This window comes from Zootermopsis nevadensis, unplaced genomic scaffold, assembly GCF_977971745.1.
Source record: "Zootermopsis nevadensis isolate Lab colony 2312 unplaced genomic scaffold, Znev_1.0 Znev_ptg000022l, whole genome shotgun sequence".
NCBI classification, from domain to species: Eukaryota; Metazoa; Arthropoda; class Insecta; order Blattodea; family Termopsidae; genus Zootermopsis; species Zootermopsis nevadensis.
The window spans coordinates 10600458-10621476 of NW_028259154.1; the positions used below are offsets into that span (position 1 = coordinate 10600458).

At 43.5% G+C, this 21019-nt stretch overlaps 1 protein-coding gene across 7 annotated transcripts in view; it reads right to left on the reverse strand.

The window, feature by feature from the left end:
• Window positions 1–17451: 17451 nt before the first annotated feature.
• Spred (Sprouty-related protein with EVH-1 domain) overlaps window positions 17452–21019 on the reverse strand; it is a 28824-nt gene continuing 25256 nt past the window's right edge. For 4 of the 7 annotated variants that reach the window (XM_022059894.2, XM_022059893.2, XM_022059890.2 and 1 more), the window contains one exon: window positions 17452–19471. In XM_022059894.2, coding sequence (XP_021915586.1) covers window positions 18704–19471 — 768 coding nt within the window. In that variant the 3' untranslated portion in view covers window positions 17452–18703. The remainder of the gene's footprint in view (window positions 19472–21019) is intronic. The other 3 variants (XM_022059895.2, XM_022059892.2, XM_022059891.2) reach the window with 1 other exon arrangement.

A 21019-nucleotide genomic window follows, 5' to 3' on the forward strand; every position in this document is an offset into this window, starting at 1 on the left:
CAAGTGACTTCTCAAGTCTTGGGACATGTGACTTCTCAAGGCTTGGGACAAGTGACATTTCAAGGCTTGGGACAAGTGACTTCTCAAGGTTTCGGACAAGTCACTTCTCAAGGCTTGAAACATGTGACTTCACATGGCTTGGGACAGGTGACTTTTCAAGGCTTGGGACAGGTGACTTCTCAGGGCTTGGGACAAATGACTTTTCAGGGCTTGGGACAAGTCACTCTTCATAGGTTGGGACAGGTGACTTCTCAAGGCTTGAAACATGTGACTTCTCGAAGCTTGGGACAGGTGACTTCTCGAGCCTTGGGACGGGTGAGTACTCAAGGCTTGGCATGGGTGACTTCTCAAGGCTTGGGACGGGTGACTGCTCAAGGCTTAGGACGGGTGGCTTCTTAAGGCTTGGGACGGGTGAATTCTCAAGGCTTGGAACGGATGATTTCTCAAGGCTTTGGACGTCTGACTTCTCAGAGCTTGGGACAAGTGACTACTCAAGGCTTGGGACAAGTAACTTCTCGAAGCTTGGGACAAGTGACTTCTCAAGGCTTGGGACAAGTGACTTCTCAAGGCTTGGGTCAGGTGTCTTCTCAAGGCTTGGGACAAGTAACTTCTAAAGGCTTGGGACATGTAACTTCTCAAGGCTTGGGACAGGTGACTTCTCAAGGCTTGGGACAGTTATTTTCTCAGGGTTTGGGACATTTGAATTCTCAAGGCTTGGGACAGGTGACTTCTGAAGGCTTGGGACAGGTGACTTCTCAAGGCTTGGTACAGGTGACTTCTCATAGCTTGGGAAAGGTGACTTCTCAGGGCTTGGGACAGGTGTATTCTCAGGGCTTGGGACAGGTGACTCCTTAAGGCTTGGAACAGGTGACATTTCAGGGCTTGGGACAGGTAACTTCTCAGGGTTTGGGAGAGGTGACTTCTCAGGGCTGGGGACAGGTGACTTCTCAGGGCTTGGGACAGGTGACTTCTCAAGGCTTGGGACAGGTGTCTTCTCAAATGTTAAGACAGGTGACTTCTCAAGGCTTGGGACAGGTGACTTCACAAGGCTTGGGGCAGGTGACTTCCCAAGGCTGGTGACAGGTGACTTTTGAAGGATTGGGACAGGTGACTTCTCAAGGCTTGGGACAGGTGATTTCTCAAGGCTTGGGACAAGTAACTTCTGAAGGCTTGGGAGATGTAACTTCTCAAGGCTTGGGAAAGGTGACTTCTCAGGGCTTGGGACAGTTATTTTCTCAGGGTTTGGGACATGTGAATTCTCAAGGCTTGGGACAGGTGACTTCTGAAGGCTTGGGACAGGTGACTTCTCAAGGCTTGGGACAGGTGACTTCTCATAGCTTGGGAAAGGTTACTTCTCAGGGCTTGGGACAGATGTATTCTCAGGGCTTGGGACAGGTGACTCCTTAAGGCTTGGGACAGGTGACTCCTTAAGGCTTGGGACAGGTGACATTTCACGGCTTGGGACAGGTAACTTCACAGGGCTTGGGACAGGTGACTTCTGAAGGCTTGGGACATGTGATTTCTCAAGGCTTCTGCCAAGTGACTTCTCAAGGATTGTGACAACTGACTTCTCAAAGCTTGGGACAAGTGACTTCTCAAGGCTTGGGGAAAGTGACTTCTCAAGGCTTTTGACAGGTGACTTCTGAAGGCTTGGGACAGGTGACTTCACAAGGCTTGGGACAGGTGACTTCTCAAGGCTTGGGACAGTTGTCTTCTGAAGGCTTGGGACATGTGACTTTTCAAGTCTTGGGACAGGTGACTTCTCAAAGGTTGGGACAGGTTACTTCTCAAGGCTTGGGACTGGTGACTTCGCAAGGCTTGGGACAGGTGACTTCTCAAGGCTTGGGACAATTGACTTCTCAAGGCTTTTGACAGGTGACATCTCAAGGCTTGTGACAGGTGACTTCTCAAAGCTTGGGACAGGTGACTTCTCAAGGCTTGGGACATTTGACTTCTTAAGGCTTGGGACAGGTGACTTCTCAAGGCTTCGGACGGGTGAATGCTCAAGGCTTGGGACGGGTGAATTCTCAAGGCTTGGGACGGGTGAATTCTCAAGGGTTGTTACAGGTGACTTCTCAAGGCTTGGGAGGTGTGACTTCTCAAGGCTTGGGACGGGTGACTTCTCAAGGCTTTGGACGGGTGACTTCTCTAGGCTTGGGACGGGTGACTTCTCAAGGCTTGGGACGGGGTACTTCTCAAGGCTTGGGACAGGTGACTTCTCAAGGCCTGGGACAGGTGACTCTCTAGGCTTGGGACGGGTGACTTTTTGAATATTGGGACGGGTGAATTCTCAAGGCTTGGGACAAGTGATTCCTCAAGGCTTGGGACAATTGACTTCTCAAGGCTTCTTACAAGTGACTTCTCAAGGCTTGGGACTAGTGACTTCTCAAGGCTTGGGACAAGTGACTTCTCAAGGCTTGGGACAGGTGACTTCTCAAGGCTTGGGACAGGTGACTTCTCAAGGCTTGAGACATGTGATTTCTCAAGGCTTGGGACAAGTGACTTCTCAAGGCTTGAGACAAGTGACTTCTCAAGGCTTGGGACAGGTGACTTCTCAAGGCTTGGGACAGGTGACTTCTCAAGGCTTTGGACAGTTATTTTCTCAGGGTTTGGGACATGTGATTTCTCAAGGCTTCTGCCAAGTGACTTCTCAAGGATTGTGACAACTGACTTCTCAAAGCTTGGGACAAGTGACTTCTCAAGGATTGGGGAAAGTGACTTCTCAAGGCTTGGGACAGGTGACTTCTGAAGGCTTGGGACAGGTGACTTCACAAGGCTTGGGACAGGTGACTTCACAAGGCTTGGGACAGTTGACTTCTCAAGGCTTGGGACATGTGACTTTTCAAGTCTTGGGACAGGTGACTTCTCAAAGGTTGGGACAGGTTACTACTCAAGGCTTGGGACTGGTGACTTCGCAAGGCTTGGGACAGTTATTTTCTCAGGGTTTGGGACATGTGATTTCTCAAGGCTTCTGCCAAGTGACTTCTCAAGGATTGTGACAACTGACTTCTCAAAGCTTGGGACAAGTGACTTCTCAAGGATTGGGGAAAGTGACTTCTCAAGGCTTGGGACAGGTGACTTCTGAAGGCTTGGGACAGGTGACTTCACAAGGCTTGGGACAGGTGACTTCTCAAGGCTTGGGACAGGTGACTTCTGAAGGCTTGGGACAGTTATTTTCTCAGGGTTTGGGACATGTGATTTCTCAAGGCTTCTGCCAAGTGACTTCTCAAGGATTGTGACAACTGACTTCTCAAAGCTTGGGACAAGTGACTTCTCAAGGATTGGGGAAAGTGACTTCTCAAGGCTTGGGACAGGTGACTTCTGAAGGCTTGGGACAGGTGACTTCAGAAGGCTTGGGACAGGTGACTTCACAAGGCTTGGGACAGTTGACTTCTCAAGGCTTGGGACATGTGACTTTTCAAGTCTTGGGACAGGTGACTTCTCAAAGGTTGGGACAGGTTACTTCTCAAGGCTTGGGACTGGTGACTTCGCAAGGCTTGGGACAGTTGACTTCTCAAGGCTTGGGACAATTGACTTCTCAAGGCTTGGGACAGGTGACTTCTCAAGGCTTCGGACGGGTGAATGCTCAAGGCTTGGGACGGGTGAATTCTCAAGGCTTGGGACGGGTGAATTCTCAAGGCTTGGGACAGGTGACTTCTCAAGGCTTGTGAGGTGTGACTTCTCAAGGCTTGGGACGGGTGACTTCTCAAGGCTTGGAACGGGTGACTTCTCAAGGCTTGAGACGGGTGACTTCTCAAGGCTTGGGACGGGGTACTTCTCAAGGCTTGGGACTAGTTACTTCTCAAGGCTTGGGACAAGTGGCTTCTCAAGGCTTGGAACAAGTGGTTTCTTAAGGCTTGGGAAAAGTGACTTCTCAAGGCTTGGGACAGGTTACTTCTCAAGGTTTGGGACAAGTGACTTCTCAAGGCTTGGGACAAGTGACTTTCCAAGTCTTCGGAAAAGTGACTTCTCAAGGGTTGGGACAAGTAACTTCTTAAGGCTTGGGACAAGTGATTTCTTAAGGCTTGGGACAAATGACTTCTCAAGGCTTCTGACAAATGACTTCTCAAGGATTGTGACAAGTGACTTCTCAAAGCTTGGGACAAGTGACTTCTCAAGGCTTGGGAAAAGTGACTTCTCAAGGCTTGGGACAGGTGACTTCTCTAGGCTTCGGACAGGTGACTTCTCAAGGCTTGGGACAGGTGACTTCTCAAGGCTTGGGACAGTTGACTTCACAAGGCTTGGGACAGGTGACTTCACAAGGCTGGTGACAGGTGACTTCTCAAGGCTTGGGACAGGTGACTTCTCAAGGCTTGGGACAGGTGACTTCTCAAGGCTTGGGACAGGTGACTTCTGAAGGCTTTTAACAGGTGACTTCTCAAGGCCTGGGACAGGTGACTTCTCTAGGCTTGGGACGGGTGACTTCTTGAAGCTTGGGACGGGTGAATTCTCAAGGCTTGGGACAAGTGATTTCTCAAGGCTTGGGACAATTGACTTCTCAAGGCTTCTTACAAGTGACTTCTCAAGGCTTGGGACAAGTAACTTCTCAAGGCTTGGGACAAGTGACTTCTCAAGGCTTGGGACAAGTAATTTCTCAAGGCTTCTTACAAGTGACTTCTCAAGGCTTGGGATATATGAGTTCTAAAGGCTTGGGACAGGTGACTTCTCAAGGTTTAAGACAGGTGACTTCTCAGTGCTTGGGACAGGTGACCTCTCAGGGCTTAAGACAGGTGTGTTCTCAAGGCTTGGGACAGGTGACCTCTCAGGGCTTGGGACAGGTGACTTCTCAGGGCTTGGGACATACGGTCTGTGCATGACTCTGGCTCTTGAACGGATCGGTCTCTTTAACACACGGCTTTGACGTGCCATCTCTGAGAAGCCCATGTGCGGAAGACAACACGTGAGGCAGACGTGGACCTGTCGAGACGAATGCTGCAGAGACTCGTTGGTGTAAAAAACAAGGAAGGCAGCAACTGGGTGAGATGGAGGCCGAGTCCTGCAAAGACAGGATGTGGCATTCACCAGAGACTGGCATGAATCTCTTGAGATCTTTGAAAATTTTGAAAAATTTCAAATTTTTCGAAAATTCAAAAAATGCTGGAAATTGTCTGAAAAGCGCAAAAAACAAATTTTTTTGAAAATTTTGAAAAACATTATGAAGTTCAAATTTTTGTGTTTGGTTTGGTTTTGAGCGCATTTTGGACAATTTCCAGCATTTTTTATTTTTTGAAAATTTTCAAAATTCCACCACCTGATGCGTTCCGTAAGCGGTTCCTTTCGGACTGTGTCTGATGTACTGTGTCTCTGACGAATACGGTGTGTGCTTGACTCGGGCTCTTCCACGGACCGGTCTCTTTAACACACGGCTTGACGTGCCGTCTCTGAGAAGCCCATGTGCGGTAGGCAACACGTGAGGCCTACGTGGACCTGTCGAGACGAATGCTGTAGAGGCTGGTTGGTGCAAACAAGGAAGGCATCAACTGGGTCTGATGGACGCCGAGTCCGGCAGAGACAGGATGTGGCATTCACGGAGACTGGCATGAATCTCTTGAGATCTTTGAAAAATTTCAAATTTTTCGAAAATTCAAAAAATGCTGGAAATTGTCTGAAAAGCGCACAAAAAACAATTTTTTGAAAATTTTGAAAAAGAAATGTGAAGTTGAAATTTTTGAAATTAGTTTGGTTTTGTGCGCATTTTGGACAATTTCCAGAATTTTTTGTTTTTTTAAAATTTTCAAAATTCCACCACCTGATGCGTTCCGTAAGCGGTCCCTTTCGGACTGTGTCTGATGTAGTGTGTCTCTGACGAATACGGTGTGTGCATGACTCCGGCTCTTGCACGGACCGGTCTCTTTAACACACGGCTTTGACGTGCCGTCTCTGAGAAGCCCATGTGCGGAAGGCAACACGTGAGGCCTACGTGGACCTGTCGAGACGAATGCTGTAGAGGCTAGGTGGTGGAAACAAGGAAGGCATCAACTGGGTGTGATGGAGGCCGAGTCCGGCAAAGACAGGATGTGGCATTCACCGAGACTGGCATGCATCTCTTGAGATCTTTGAAAATTTTTTGAAAAATTTCAAATTTTTCGAAAATTCAAGAAATGCTGGAAATTGTCTGAAAAGCGCACAAAAAACAATTTTTTGAAAATATTATGAAAAAATTATGAAGTTGAAATTTTTTAAATTTGTTGGGTTTTGTGCGCAGTTTGGACAATTTCCAGCATTTTTTTATTTTTTGAAAAATTTCAAAATTCCACCACCTGATGCGTTCCGTAAGCGGTCCCTTTCGTACTGTGTATGATGTAGTGTGACTGACGAATACGGTCTGTGCATGTCTCGGGCTCTGCACGGACCTTTCCCTTTAACACACTGCTTTGACGTACCGTCTCTGAGAAGACCAGGTGCGGAAGACAACACGTGAGGCCTACGTGGACCTGTCGAGACGAATGCTGCAGAGGCTAGTTGGTGCAAACAACGAGGAAGGCAGCATCTGCGAAAGATGGAGGCCGAGTCCGGCAGAGACAGAATGTGGCAGTCACCGAGACTGGCATGCATCGGTTGATGAGATCTTCGAAAAAAATTTGAAAATTTTGAAATGTTTCGAAAAATCAAAAAATGCTCGAAATTGTCTGAAAAGCGCACAAAACCAAAAAAATTTGAAAATTTTGAAAAGTATTATGAACTTGAAATTTTTGAAATTTCTTTGGTTTTGTGCGCATTTTGGACAATTTCTAGCATTTTTTGATTTTTTGAAAATTTTCAAAATTTTCAAAATTCCAACAACTGATGCGTTCCGTAAGCGATCCTTTTCGGACTGTGTCTGATGTAGTGTGTCTCTTATGAATACGGTCTGTGCATGTCTCGGTCTCTGCACGGACCTGTCTCTTTAACACACGGCTTTGACGTACCGTCTCTGAGAAGACCAGGTGCGGAAGACAACACGTGAGGCCTACGTGGACATGAAGAGAGGAATGCTGCAGAGGCTGGTTGGTGCAAACAAGGAGGAAGGCAGCAACTGTGTGAGATGGAGGCCGAATCCGTCTGAGACATGATGTGGCATTCACCGAGACTGGTGTGCATCTGTTGAGATCTTTGAGAAAAATTTTCAAAATTTTTCGAAAAAACAAAAAATGCTGGAAATTGCCTGAAAAGTGCACAAAACGAATTTTTTTTGAAAAGTTTGAAAAAAATTATGAAGTGGAAATTTTTCAAAATTCTTTGGTTTTGTGCGCATTTTGGACAATTTCCAGCATTTTTTGATTTTTTGAAAATTTTCAAAATTCCACCAACTGATGCGTTCCGTAACCGGTCCCTTACGGACTGTGTCTAATGTAGTGTGTCTCTGACGAATACGGTCTGTGCATGACTCGGGCTCTTGCACGGACCGGTCTCTTTAACACACGGCTTTGACGTGCCATCTCTGAGAAGCCCATGTGCGGAAGACAACACGTGAGGCAGACGTGGACCTGTCGAGACGAATGCTGCAGAGACTGGTTGGTGTAAAAAACAAGGAAGGCAACAACTGGGTGAGATGGAGGCCGAGTCCTGCAGAGACAGGATGTGGCATTCACCAGAGACTGGCATGCATTTCTTGAGATCTTTGAAATTTTTTTGAAAAATTTCAAATTTTTCGAAAATTCAAAGAATGCTGGAAATTGTCTGAAAAGCGCACAAAAAACAAGTTTTTGAAAATTTTGAAAAAATTATGAAGTTGAAATTTTTGAAATTTGTTTGGTTTTGTGCGCATTTTGGACAATTTCTAGCATTTTTTGATTTTTTGAAAATTTTCAAAATTCCACCAACTGATGCGTTCCGTAAGCGGTCCCTTTCGGACTGTGTATGATGTAGTGTGTTTCTGACGAATACGGTCTGTGCATGTCTCGGGCTCTGCACGGACCTGTCTCTTTAACACACGGCTTTGACGTACCGTCTCTGAGAAGACCAGGTTCGGAAGACAACACGTGAGGCAGACGTGGACATGACGAGACGAATGCTGCAGAGGCTGGTTGGTGCAAACAACAAGGAAGGCAGCAACTGGGTGAGATGGAGGCCGAGTCCGGCAGAGACAGGATGTGGCATTCACCGAGACTGGCATGCATCTCTTGAGATCTTTGAAATTTTTTTGAAAATTTTGAAATTTTTCGAAAAATCAAAAAATGCTAGAAATTGTCTGAAAAGCGCACAAAACCAAAATTTTTTGAAAAATTTGAAAAAAATTATGAAGTTGAAATTTTTCAAATTTTTTTGGTTTTGTGCGCATTTTCGACAATTTCCAGCATTTTTTGATTTTTTGAAAAATTTCAAAATTCCACCACCTGATGCGTTCCGTAACCGGTCCCTTTCGGACTGTGTATGATGTAGTGTGTCTCTGACGAATACGGTCTGTGCATGTCTCGGGCTCTGCACGGACCTGACTCTTTAACACACGGCTTTGAAGTACCGTCTCTGAGAAGACCAGGTGCGGAAGACAACACGTGAGGCCTACGTGGACATGACGAGAAGAATGCTGCAGAGGCTGGTTGATGCAAACAAGGAGGAAGGCAGCAACTGTGTGAGATGGAGGCCGAGTCCGTCTGAGACATGATGTGGCATTCACCGAGACTGGTATGCATCTGTTGATGAGATCTTTGAGAAAAAATTTCAATTTTTTCGAAAAATAAAAAAATGCTGGAAATTGCCTGAAAAGCGCACAAAACCAAAATGTTTTGAAAATTTTGAAAAAAATTATGAATTGGAAATTTTTCAAAATTCTTTGGTTTTGTGCGCATTTTGGACAATTTCTAGCATTTTTTGATTTTTTGAAAATTTTCAAAATTCCACCACCTGATGCGTTCCGTAAGCGGTCCCTTTCGGACTGTGTCTGATGTAGTGTGTCTCTGACGAATACGGTGTGTGCATGACTCCGGCTCTTGCACGGACCGGTCTCTTTAACACACGGCTTTGACGTGCCGTCTCTGAGAAGCCCATGTGCGGAAGACAACACGTGAGGCAGACGTGGACCTGTCTAGACGAATGCTTTAGAGGCTGGTTGATGCAAACAACGAGGAAGGTAGCAACTGGGTGAGATGGAGGCCGAGTCCGGCAGAGACAGGATGTTGCATTCACCGACACTGGCATGCATCTTTTGAAATCTTTGAAAAAATTTTGAAAATTTTCAAATTTTTCGAAAAATGAAACAATGCTGGAAATTGTATGAAAAGCGCACAAAACCGAAAATTTCTGAAAAATTTGAAAAAAATTATGAAGTTGAAATTTTTGAAATTTGTTTGGTTTGGTGCGCATTTTGGACAATTTCCAGCATTTTTTGATTTTTTGAAAATTTTCAAAATTCCACCACCTGATGCGTTCCGTAAGCGGTTCCTTTCGGACTGTGTCTGATGTAGTGTGTCTCTGACGAATACGGTGTGTGCATGACTCCGGCTCTTGCACGGACCGGTCTCTTTAACACACGGCTTTGACGTGCCGTCTCTGAGAAGACCAGGTGCGGAAGACAACACGTGAGGCAGACGTGGACCTGTCGAGACGAATGCTGTAGAGGCTGGTTGGTGCAAACAACGAGGAAGGCAGCAACTGGGTGAGATGGAGGCCGAGTCCTTCAGAGACATGATGTGGCATTCACAGAGACTGGCATGCATCTCTTAAGATCTTTGAAAAATTTTGAAAATTTTCAAATTTTTCGAAAAATAAAAAAATGCTGGAAATTGCCTGAAAAGCGCACAAAACCAAAAAAATTTGAAAATTGTGAAAAAAATTATGTAGTTGAAATTTTTCGAATTTCTTTGGTTTTGTGCGCATTTTGGACAATTTCCAGCATTTTTTGCTTTTTTGAAAATTTACAAAATTCCACCACCTCATGCGTTGCGTAAGCGATCCCTTTCGGACTGTGTCTGATATAGTGTGTCTCTGACGAATACGGTCTGTGCATGTCTCGGGCTCTGCACGGACCTGTCTCTTTAACACACGGCTTTGACGTGCCGTCTCTGAGAAGCCCATGTGCGGAAGACAACACGTGAGGCAGACGTGGACCTGTCGAGACGAATGCTGCAGAGGCTCGTTGGTGCAAACAACGAGGAAGGTAGCAACTGGGTGAGATGGAGGCCGAGTCCGGCAGAGACAGGATGTGGCATTCACAGAGACTGGCATGCATCGGTTGATGAGATCTTTGAAAAAAATTTGAAAATTTTCAAATTTTTCTAAAAATCAAAAAATGCTGGAAATTGCCTGAAAAGCGCACAAAACCAAATTTTTTGAAAATTTTGAAAAAAATTATGAAGTTGAAATTTTTCAAATTTCTTTAGTTTTGTGCGCATTTTGAACAATTTCCAGCATTTCATGATTTTTTGAAAATTTTCAAAATTTTCAAAATTCCACCACCTGATGCGTTGCGTAACCGGTCCCTTTCGGAATGTGTCTGATGTAGTGTGTCTCTGACGAATACGGTCTGTGCTTGTCTCGGGCTCTGCACGGACCTGTCTCTTTAACACACGGCTTTGACGTGCCGTCTCTGAGAAGACCAGGTGCGGAAGACAACACGTGCGGCCTACGTGGACCTGTCGAGACGAATGCTGCAGAGGCTGGTTGGTGCAAACATCGAGGAAGGCAGCAACTGAGTGAGATGAAGGCCGAGTCCGGCAGAGACAGGATGTGGCATTCACCGAGACGTGCAGAGACCGAGACATGCACAGACCGTATTCATAAGAGACACACTACATCAGACACAGTCCGAAAAGGATCGCTTACGGAACGCATCAGTTGTTGGAATTTTGAAAATTTTGAAAATTTTCAAAAAATCAAAAAATGCTGGAAATTGTCCAAAATGCGCACAAAACCAAAGAAATTTCAAAAATTTCAAGTTCATAATTCTTTTCAAAAATTTTTGGTTTTGTGCGCTTTTCAGACAATTTCGAGCATTTTTTGATTTTTCGAAAAATTTCAAAATTTTCAAATTTTTTTCAAAGATCTCATCAACCGATGCATGCCAGTCTCGGTGACTGCCACATTCTGTCTCTGCCGGACTCGGCCTCCATCTCTCGCAGTTGCTGCCTTCCTCGTTGTTTGCACCAACCAGCCTCTGCAGCATTCGTCTCTTCATGTCCACGTAGGCCTCACGTGTTGTCTTCCGCACCTGGTCTTCTCAGAGACGGTACGTCAAAGCCGTGTGTTAAAGAGACAGGTCCGTGCAGAGCCCGAGACATGCACAGACCGTATTCATAAGAGACACACTACATCAGACACAGTCTGAAAAGGATTGCTTACGGAACGCATCAGTTGTTGGAATTTTGAAAATTTTCAAAAAATCAAAAAATGCTGGAAATTGTCCAAAATGCGCACAAAACCAAAGAAATTTGAAAAAATCCCAACTTCATAATTTGTTTCGAAATATTAAAAAAAAATTGGTTTTGTGCGCTTTTCAGACAATTTCCAGCATTTTTTGATTTTTAGAGAAATTTGAAAATTTTCAAATTTTTTCAAAGGTCTCTTCAAGGGATGTATGCCAGTCTCGGTGAATGCCATATCGTGTCTCTGCCGGACTCGGCCGCTGTCTCACCATGTTGCTGACTGTCTCGGTGTCTGCACCAACAGGCTTCTGCAGGACTCTGGTCTCCTCAGCTCCGTGTCTGCCGCACCTGGGCTTCTCAGACCGCACGTCAGAACCGTGTCATACACAGACCGGTCCGTGTAGAGCCCGATCAAGCACTGTCTCACAGTACATCAGAAACAGTCCGAGAGAGACCGGTTCTGCAAGGCATCAGGTGGGTGGAATTTTGAAATATTTGAAAAAACGAAAAAATGCTGGAAATTTTCCAAAAAGCGAACAAAAAGAAAGAAATTTGAAAAATTTCACCTTAAAAGTTGTTTTCAAATTTGTTTTGTTTTGTGCGCATTATAGACAATTTCCAGCAATTATTGATTTTAAAAAAAAATTGGAAAAATATGAACATTTTTTTCAAAAATCCCCTAACCCGTTAACCGCCTGACTCGGTGAAAACCTCACTCGGTGTGGAGAGACCGAGTCAGGCAAAGAACTCGTCCGTGAGAGATGGTCCGACAGAGACCGGTTCTGTTAGGGATATGTTGGGGAGAATTGTGACAAAAATTTTGAAATTTATAAAAATATTCAAAAAATAGAAAATGTAAATTGTATAAAAAGCACACAAACAAATAAATTTTGAAAAATTCCATGTTGAATTTTTTTTGAAATACTACAAAAAATTTTGGTTTTATGCGCTTTATATCCATTTTCCAGCATTTTTTGACTTTTCGAAAATTTGGAAAAATTTGAACATTTTTTTTTCTTCAAAAATTTCCCCACCCGATCAGTGCCAGACTCTGTGAATGCCTGACGCGGTCTGTGCCTGACTCGATCTCTGCAATGACCGGGTGCGGCAGACACCACGTAAGGCAGAGACTGATTAAAAAAATTTAATTTTGTTATTAAGATTGATCATGGAGTAAGAGTAGGGGTGTGAAGGGAATGACGTTAAGTGTAAGACTGGAAAATGGGAAGGTAAAGACAAGAGAAGGAAGATATTTAAAGAATATTATGAAGAAATGAGAGGGGATAGCACAGGCAGTTAAAGAAATTTGCTTATATATTGTTAATCATTAATGAAAAACTCATAGCACCACTTAATATCTCATAAGTATGAGTTTACATCCAAGGGGTTACGAACAGAAGCAGCTTCTTGTATGAATATGTAGCTTAATTCTTATCCTGTTATTACTTGTTTTATATTTACTGTGGCAAAGTAAAATGACAAGCATACCGAGTTGAAAATTATTACTTTCTACACCTTACATGGGAAATACACAACCTATTACTGTGATGTTCAATTTGATGACATCTGTAGTGTTAAGACTCCCAGTGGACACTGTTGCCAGTTTCTTGCTGGGACATTAATGGTTAATTTACTTCTTAATTTTGATCAGACTGGAGTTTCAGAAAACTTTCTTTCGTTAGTATGCTCCTATAACTGTAGAAACTGATTATGCAGGGTGTAAGTTAATCCCCAAAACTGTATTTAAAATCATCTGACTCAAGTAATCATTCTGCAGTCAGTGGTCAAACAAAACAAATCAGACTACAGCTTCTTTCTCCCCGAAATACAATTCATAACAAACAATTTGAAGTCGCAATTAAACGAACCTACTTGAAGGATAATTAAAAAGTTGAAGGTTCCTAAGTAGAGCTTTCAGAAGGTTTAAGGGCAACATATTACTTTTATTAAATGCAGACACAGGTAGCCCTCGATTTACGTTGGGGATGCGTTCCTGGACGAACCGGCGTAAACGGAATCGGCGTAAATTGAAACTCTTTTATAATGTAAATGAATGGGAAGTCAATGACATGCGTTCCCAGCACCCAAACATTGACGAGTAAAATAATATCATTACATTTAAAGCTCTGAAATAACGTAAATAAAATACAGTCATCTCTGCTGTTATGCGATAGTTGCAGCCATATAAGATGCCGACCTATAGAAAATCGCGTAGTAAAAATAACCCCGGTACCTCCGCAGAGGTTAAATTAGTCCTTTGAAAGTTTAAAGCGCCAGGAATGAAACTGCATAAGAACAAACTCGCATATGCAAAAGTTTGCATTTCACAAACACCTTTTACCGATTCAACGATCTAATTAGAGCAAATTCGCATTAACGAAACATACGTAATTGCAGAGGTGACTATACAGTGTGTCCGTAAAATAATGGTGGGGTAACAAACAGTCATAGTTTTGGAACAAAGCATGATAGACATATGAAATAAACTTCAAAATAAAGAGAAACTCTCCAAGAATCTAACCTGTTCAGTAGATTTCGATATGCGCTCCTTTAGTTGCCCTGCAGACATCAAGACGATATTCAAGCTCTTACCATACACGTCCGTGAACATCCGGTGTGATAGATGAAACAGCTTCAGTGATCCGTTCTTTCAAATGGTCCAAATTTATTATTTGGACAGAAAACACTTGTTGCTTCACATAACCCCACAAATAAAAATCCATAGTGGTAAGATCTGGAGAGCATGGAGGCCAGGCTATCCACCCTCCTCGTCCGACCCATCGCTGAGGAAATGTTTTGTTTAGGTAATCCCGCACGAATGTGGCAAAATGTGGAGGTGCTCCATCTAACTGGAGAATGAAATTCTCCCGTATTTGGGGCACTGCATACCCTTCTAACATATCCAGGAAGTTCTTTCCCGTCACAGTTTGTTCAGCAAAAAAGAAAGGGACAATAACTCTGTCTCGTCCAATTGCGCACCACACATTAACTTTCGGGTTATCACGTTGATGTTCCATAATGACATATGGAGGTCCATTACCCCATATTCTAACATTATGCCGATGGACTCGTCCCGAAACATGAAACGTAGCCTCATCACTGAACAGAAACTTGTCTAAAAATTCCCCATCATGATCTAACCTATCCAGAATGTCTGTAGCAAATTCGAATCGTTTAATTTAGTCCTGTGGATAAATTTTATAATCAGTAAAGCCTAGTTGTTTCTTTAAAACGTTGTGAACAGTTGTTTTTGAAACGCCTAACTCCACAGAACACTTCCGCACTGATTTCTTCGGGCTACGCAGATAACTTGCTCGCACAGCTTCAATGGTATCGTCAGACACTGAAGGTCGTCCTGGACGTGACTCCATCAGTAGGCTGCCCGTTTCTCAGAGTTGTTTGTCCCAACGGCGAAAGTTATTTTCATGTGGTGGTTCTTCATTAAACACACGACGGTATTCACGCCTAACAAGTGTAACTGACTCAAACTTAGCAATCCACAAAACACATTGAACCTTCTTCCTCTGTACCGCGACTAACATGCTTCAGGCAGCTATTGACCTTGTAACACAGCGCGCATGCGCTTGCGCTAGAACCTGTTTACGTATCGAAAATTGGAGAGTTTCTCTTTATTTTGACGTTATTTCATGTCTCTATCGTGCTTTGTTCCAAAACTATGACTGATTGTTACCCCATTATTTTACGGACACACTGTATTTACGAGGTGCGATCGGAAAGTTTCTAGACTGTGTCAATAGAGGGCGAACCGGATGTAGTACGAGCTTCTGCCGCTAGGGGGTGCGGCCTACATTCATAGTGAATCAGTATGCCAGCCGGCATCATCGAATTAGCATTTGTTTCTTAGTTACGGGCGTTTTGGTAGTGCATTACACCGACCCTCCTGCGATTTCGGAATGGCGTGTGCATCAAATTTTGCCAAAGACTCGCCAAAACGGCTACGGAAACCTATGAAATGCTAAAGCAAGCATTTGGGGAGTCCGCAATGGGTCGTGCACAAACTTTTGTGTGGCATTCACGTTTTAAAAATGGCCGAACCTCTGTCGATGATGACGAGCGTTCTGGACGACCATCTTCGAGCACAACGCCCGAAAATGTTACGAAGATTCGGCAGGCCATTCACGAAGATCGACGTCGTACCATCAACTACTTGTGCGACATTGTTGGGATAGGCTATGGGACCTGTCAGCTGATTCTAAAGGAAGAACTCCACATGCGACGCATCCTGTCTGAGGACCAGAAGCAGAATCGACTTCTCGTTTGTCAGGAGCTCAAAGATCTTGCAAGAACCGACCCCAACTTCCTTTCTAAGCTCCGTGTGACTTCTTCCTCTTCCCAAAGATGAAAATTCAGCTAAAGGGAAGGAGATTTGAGACGATAGAAGAGATTCAGGCAGAATCGCAGATGGTGCTTGACGGGCTGACAAAGAAAGATTTCCAGGGATGCTTCCAGGCTTGGCAGCGGCGCTGGGATCGTTGTGTTCACTCCCAGGGGAACTACTTCGAGGGTGATGGATGAATTTAATACCTGAGATAAGTGTACGGGTTTTTATACGCGCAGTCTGGAAACCTTTCGATGGCACCTCGTATAATTCTTATTAAAAATCAGCGATGCAAGAATTACGATTTAGTATAAGACGCAGTACGAGAAACATTGTAAAACGTTATAAATAACAGTAAAATATACTTTTTTCGTTTTTGGACTTGCTGGTTTCAAAATCGGTGTTATTCTGAATCGGCGCAAATTGAGGGTTACCTGTATTTGATTTCCAATGGTTCTCTATCAATTGCTGAGCAGAATGATAGATGCAAGTGACTGTGACTAAAATACCAGTATGCTTCTGTGTATACAATTTTCAAGTCACGAGCTCCACCTGGTTAACTGAACAATTTCATATACAGCGGTATAAAGTGAAGCTTTCACGGCGACTGAAGTTGATGAAAGACTCTTGGGTTACAGAAGATATGGTTTATTCACCATTCAGCCACCTGACGTGACTTGTAACCACACAGTAATTAATATACAGCTGTTACAAAGAAACAATTCATTTGACTAATATTCTTACCTAACTAACCAACTAACTAGATGGCTTACCGAACCCGAAGGTTCATCACCGAATTAACCAAAGCCCTCCACCGGACCCTGTCCTGGGCCAACAAAATCCAGTCTCCTTCAACTCCTATCTCCCATAGATCCCGCGAGATTATCCTCCAATCTACGTCTAGGTCTCCTCAGAGGTCTCTTCCCCTCAGGCTTCCCAACCAATACCCGGTGCACACCTCTTGTCCCATCCATGCGCGCTACATGCCCCGCCCATCTCATTCTTCTCGAGATTCTGAAACCCTCTTCTTCCAGAATGTCAGTAATTTCACTGGCAGGCAGCACTGGCAACTAGTGTATGGTACGAGTTCTTAAACAAGACACTTATGTAGCTAGTTTCTTTAAACGATCTCTTACCACGAATTTGAATTCTTAAATGTTCCTAAAAAGTGATGCCAATCATTACATTCTATACATGAATGTGATTATGAAAATAAAAGTGATATACTGTTACAGAGAATGGTAAGATTATTGTTTTTGAAGGTTTGTTCTAATAACTTACGTAGACCTAGTTGGTAGCAGAAATATCTAATTTTGAGAACCTGCTATGTACTGTATATCTAGTAAAGCGTATTGTCTGGTGCAGTGGTTCCCAACGCGGTGCCCGCGGGCGCCATGGCGCTCGCCAAGACTTTTTTTGGGTGCCCGCGTTGTTACGGAAAGCGGTTATACTGAATAATGAAGGCCATTCAACCATGAACATTATAAAATCAAAGCACAGATCTCGACTTACTGACGCCCATCTCATAAACTCTCAAATGTGCCCGTAGGCAGAAAAAGGTTGGGGACCACTGGTCTGTTCTTACTTAGACTCGAACTAGATTCAAAACTCAAGAATTTTAATACTTTTCAGCTCGAACTCGACTCGAATGTTTGTATTATAAAAATAAGTTGCTAAGTGAAGCCTAGAATAAACCCACACCCTAAAAACAAAAATACTGCACATGAAACCATAATTACAAATTCAGATCCATGTTACACTTCTCACGCTGAATATCTGAAAAAGGAATGAGGAAATTATCTTTGCTGAAGATATAAATAAGTTTCAAAGAAATGAATGAATAAATGAATGTTCTTTATAGGACTGCACATAAAAGACAGTACAAAAGTTTGTAACGTTAACATATTAAAATAAGTATGAAAAAAGATTTGGTCATCTTTTCACGGTGCTTACAAAAAAAAAAAGTTAATACAGAACTTTATCAGGTGGTGTGCAACCTATAATGTCATAATAAAGATAACAGTAATAATAAGGATAATAGCAATAATTCATAATATTTAATAGTAGTATTAGTAAATAGATTTCCTTTCGTTGGCGTAAATTTTGTTGGCTCGCACTTGACCAGTGTCCACCAATCACATGTCACTGGACCTTATTTTCACACAGAATTAAAACTTGGGGCAGCAGTTGACCGAGAACTAGCAGTTCTGCGTCATATGCCATCACGTTGGACTTCGGAACCAAAAGTCCGTCTTATTTTCCCGTGAGCCCACGGAAAAATATGACCTCCCTTTGCCGTGACAAATATTTATAGGGTGGAATGGCCTATATGCACTTGGTTTACCTAAACAAAACCAGTCAACATGATATATCCCACATACATTAATGGTTTCGGAAAGTAATGATTACACTCGCTACACGACCGTGTAACGAACAGGTTCCGATCGTTTATGTACACGATATAAAATGACATTAAACAATATATTAGTTATGGTGTCACTATAGCTTGTCTCTTATTGTAATATTATCAGCCCACGGTCCGTTAATGTAAGGCAACATTTTTACGACATACATACAATGGTACAATGGATGTAATTAGGGGGCAAGAGAAATAAATTTTTTAAAAAAAAAATTAGAAGAGACAAGTACAATTCCAACCATCAAATAAATACTGCAAGTCCCTATCTGCTTTACGGAGCAGGCAGTCCGGTCATCACTGTACAGCTTTGTACTGCTTCTAGAACTACGCGAAACACACACGCGGCATGCTTCTCGGGAAGCCAGGCAGTAGTCCCCATATGAAAAATATTTGTGGAGCACCATGGTGAGAAAATGGTACTCTGAGAGAGCTGGGTGGCCAGACCCAGCACGTACAGTATGTGCCAAATCATCCTTGAAGTTACAACATTTTGGGACACTAACTAATAAACAGAAAAGACTGATAATGTCCACATTATTTCACGATAGGCAGTGTCAACCTACAAGTTGTGGCACAAGTACTGAGCACTATCATCTACCTGTCTGACTAACCCAGCACGGATAGCGGCCGGCAACGAACGCCACCTTCATCCTGGCACCCTTTAGGCTAGGAGGCGGGACGATGCCTGCCGCCGCAGATCCCACAAGACACGCAACACCAGTGACATGCCCGAAGTGGTGGGTAGCACCATAAGCAGGGCACCAGCAGCGATAGCAGAGCGAGGCCGACCCACCGGCGCCCACAGTTTTCATCCACCACCCCGCACTCACATGGATGCTGTGCAAAATCCCCTTCTGCATCCGCCATGCAATGGTACAGCATGCACTCGGCACATGAGATGCAGGCGACCGCGTTGATACCTGCTCGCACGCAGTCTGGTGCATACTCGCAACTCCCTCTACCATTCTCACCCTCCAAATATAGCTCCTGGCAGTGGCGGCACCTGTTCCAATAGGCCGCATGGCGATCCGTCTTCTTGCCGCCTGGTTTGGTAGGCAGCAAAGGGGGTTGAGTGGGGATCACTTCCAAGCTTCTCTTCTTCAAACTACTTGCCGAGTCGCGGCGCGAAGCCTTCTGGTCCTCCATCACGGGGTATATGTATTCATGCATAGCTGTCAACTGAACATACGAGTAGGTTTCTTTTTCACTGCTTCTGACCCCATCACCACCTTCTTCGTGCTGCTGTAGCTGTTTGCTCTCCGGAGGGCTACGGTCCTGGTCAGACCCCATTTTGTCACGTCTTGGGATATAATGAATCCGATGGAGATGATGAGACTCGGTGGGGGAAGTGGCACGATGACTGCTCCCTCCGCCACCCTTTGACGAGTCAGAGGACGAGCGTGAATCACCAATCTCCACAGGTAAGTTCAATGTCTAAAATTCAACAAGAACTTGTAAAAATCCAATAAACCCAACTGTTTCATCAAGATAATTTCCAACATGCAGGCAATACTACCACCAATAATGCATTAATTAATTAGTTCATCATTCACAATGGAAATTTGAAACAATAAATGTAAATTCTTATCCTTACGTATTCATTACTAGAGATCAATGTATAACTCTGGCTTTCAGGCATAAGCCACATTGAATGTTTGGTGGTGTTATACAACAAATGTGAAATTAACAAGTTACACAGGGAACAAAAGAAAAAAACTCCATGCATTCACATAGCCAGGCCATGGGGATATCAATAGCCGGCTTCAAGTTCTGGTTATATGAGACCCAAGAAAATGTTTCTGATACCAACTATACAAAAGACCGAATGAGACCCTCTGAGTGATTTCCAGCATCAGTGCTTTGGGAGAAATATCACAATGGTAATGTAAATAATTTTACTGCCTCCTGAATTCTAAAACTTCAATGACCATCATCATCCCACTTCACCAAAACAAAGCAATTTATTTCCCTCGGTGAACTTACGAATTATTGTATAAAATAATTCCCATCGCAGTTAATGTCAGATATACTTTACAAGAAGATGGCTGTCTTGTGGGTTGTTGCACCTTGTAGTCTGCTAGAAGTTTACCAATGTTTCAGAGGTGCCTGCTGAATGCAGCCGGCAAAAAGCGCCAAGAAGACAGCCATCTTCAAAACTAAACATAGTGAAAACCTCCAATTTCACGCTTTTACAAATTTATCATACAAATGGCAATCTAAACTTAGCATGGAGAGAAACAAGGGTTATAACCAATGCACTCTCAATATTGTGCTTTAAAACTGTGAACAAAACTCTTATCAGACTGTAAACAATTTACGCTGCCAAATACATTTTCAACTGAATACCAACTTTATAGGGATTCAACATAAGAAGATCCTTATCTTAATGGTGAAACTAGCAAATGAAGATACCAACATAAAAAGGAAAGATGGTATGCATGGTAGATATGAAGGGATAATAACAAATCTTGGGTTCCGAAACACAGACCTCTTCTAATGCCGTTTTGCTGTAACATTCCCACTTCCTCTGAGCATAAATGTATTGTAACTGTACGGATGGAAGAATTACGAGCTTCACAGAACTGTATGAATGAAGCAAAAACAGTCACATGCAATCCTTTCATATGGAACTTTTAAGTGCATAATTCTTCAAACAAACTTTCCTATACTCACACTCGCACACACAGAGAAATTTTTCAATTTATCAAAAATATCATCCTGTTAAGAATCCCCCTAAACCAAAACTCAACTACATAACAATAGACCAGTCAGTAAACCGAGCAAAAGATGTCAGGTTTTCACGACTACAATTCTGGGTTGTGACGTACATCTCAAAGGAATGTACTGCCTCTGACTCTGGTACACTGAAAATAGAGGTGATATGTTCCTCTGAAACTACACGACATCAGAACCCAGAATACTAAACAATCCACAGTAAAGTGACTAGCTATGGGCTGACTGATATTGGATTTCTGCCAGTGC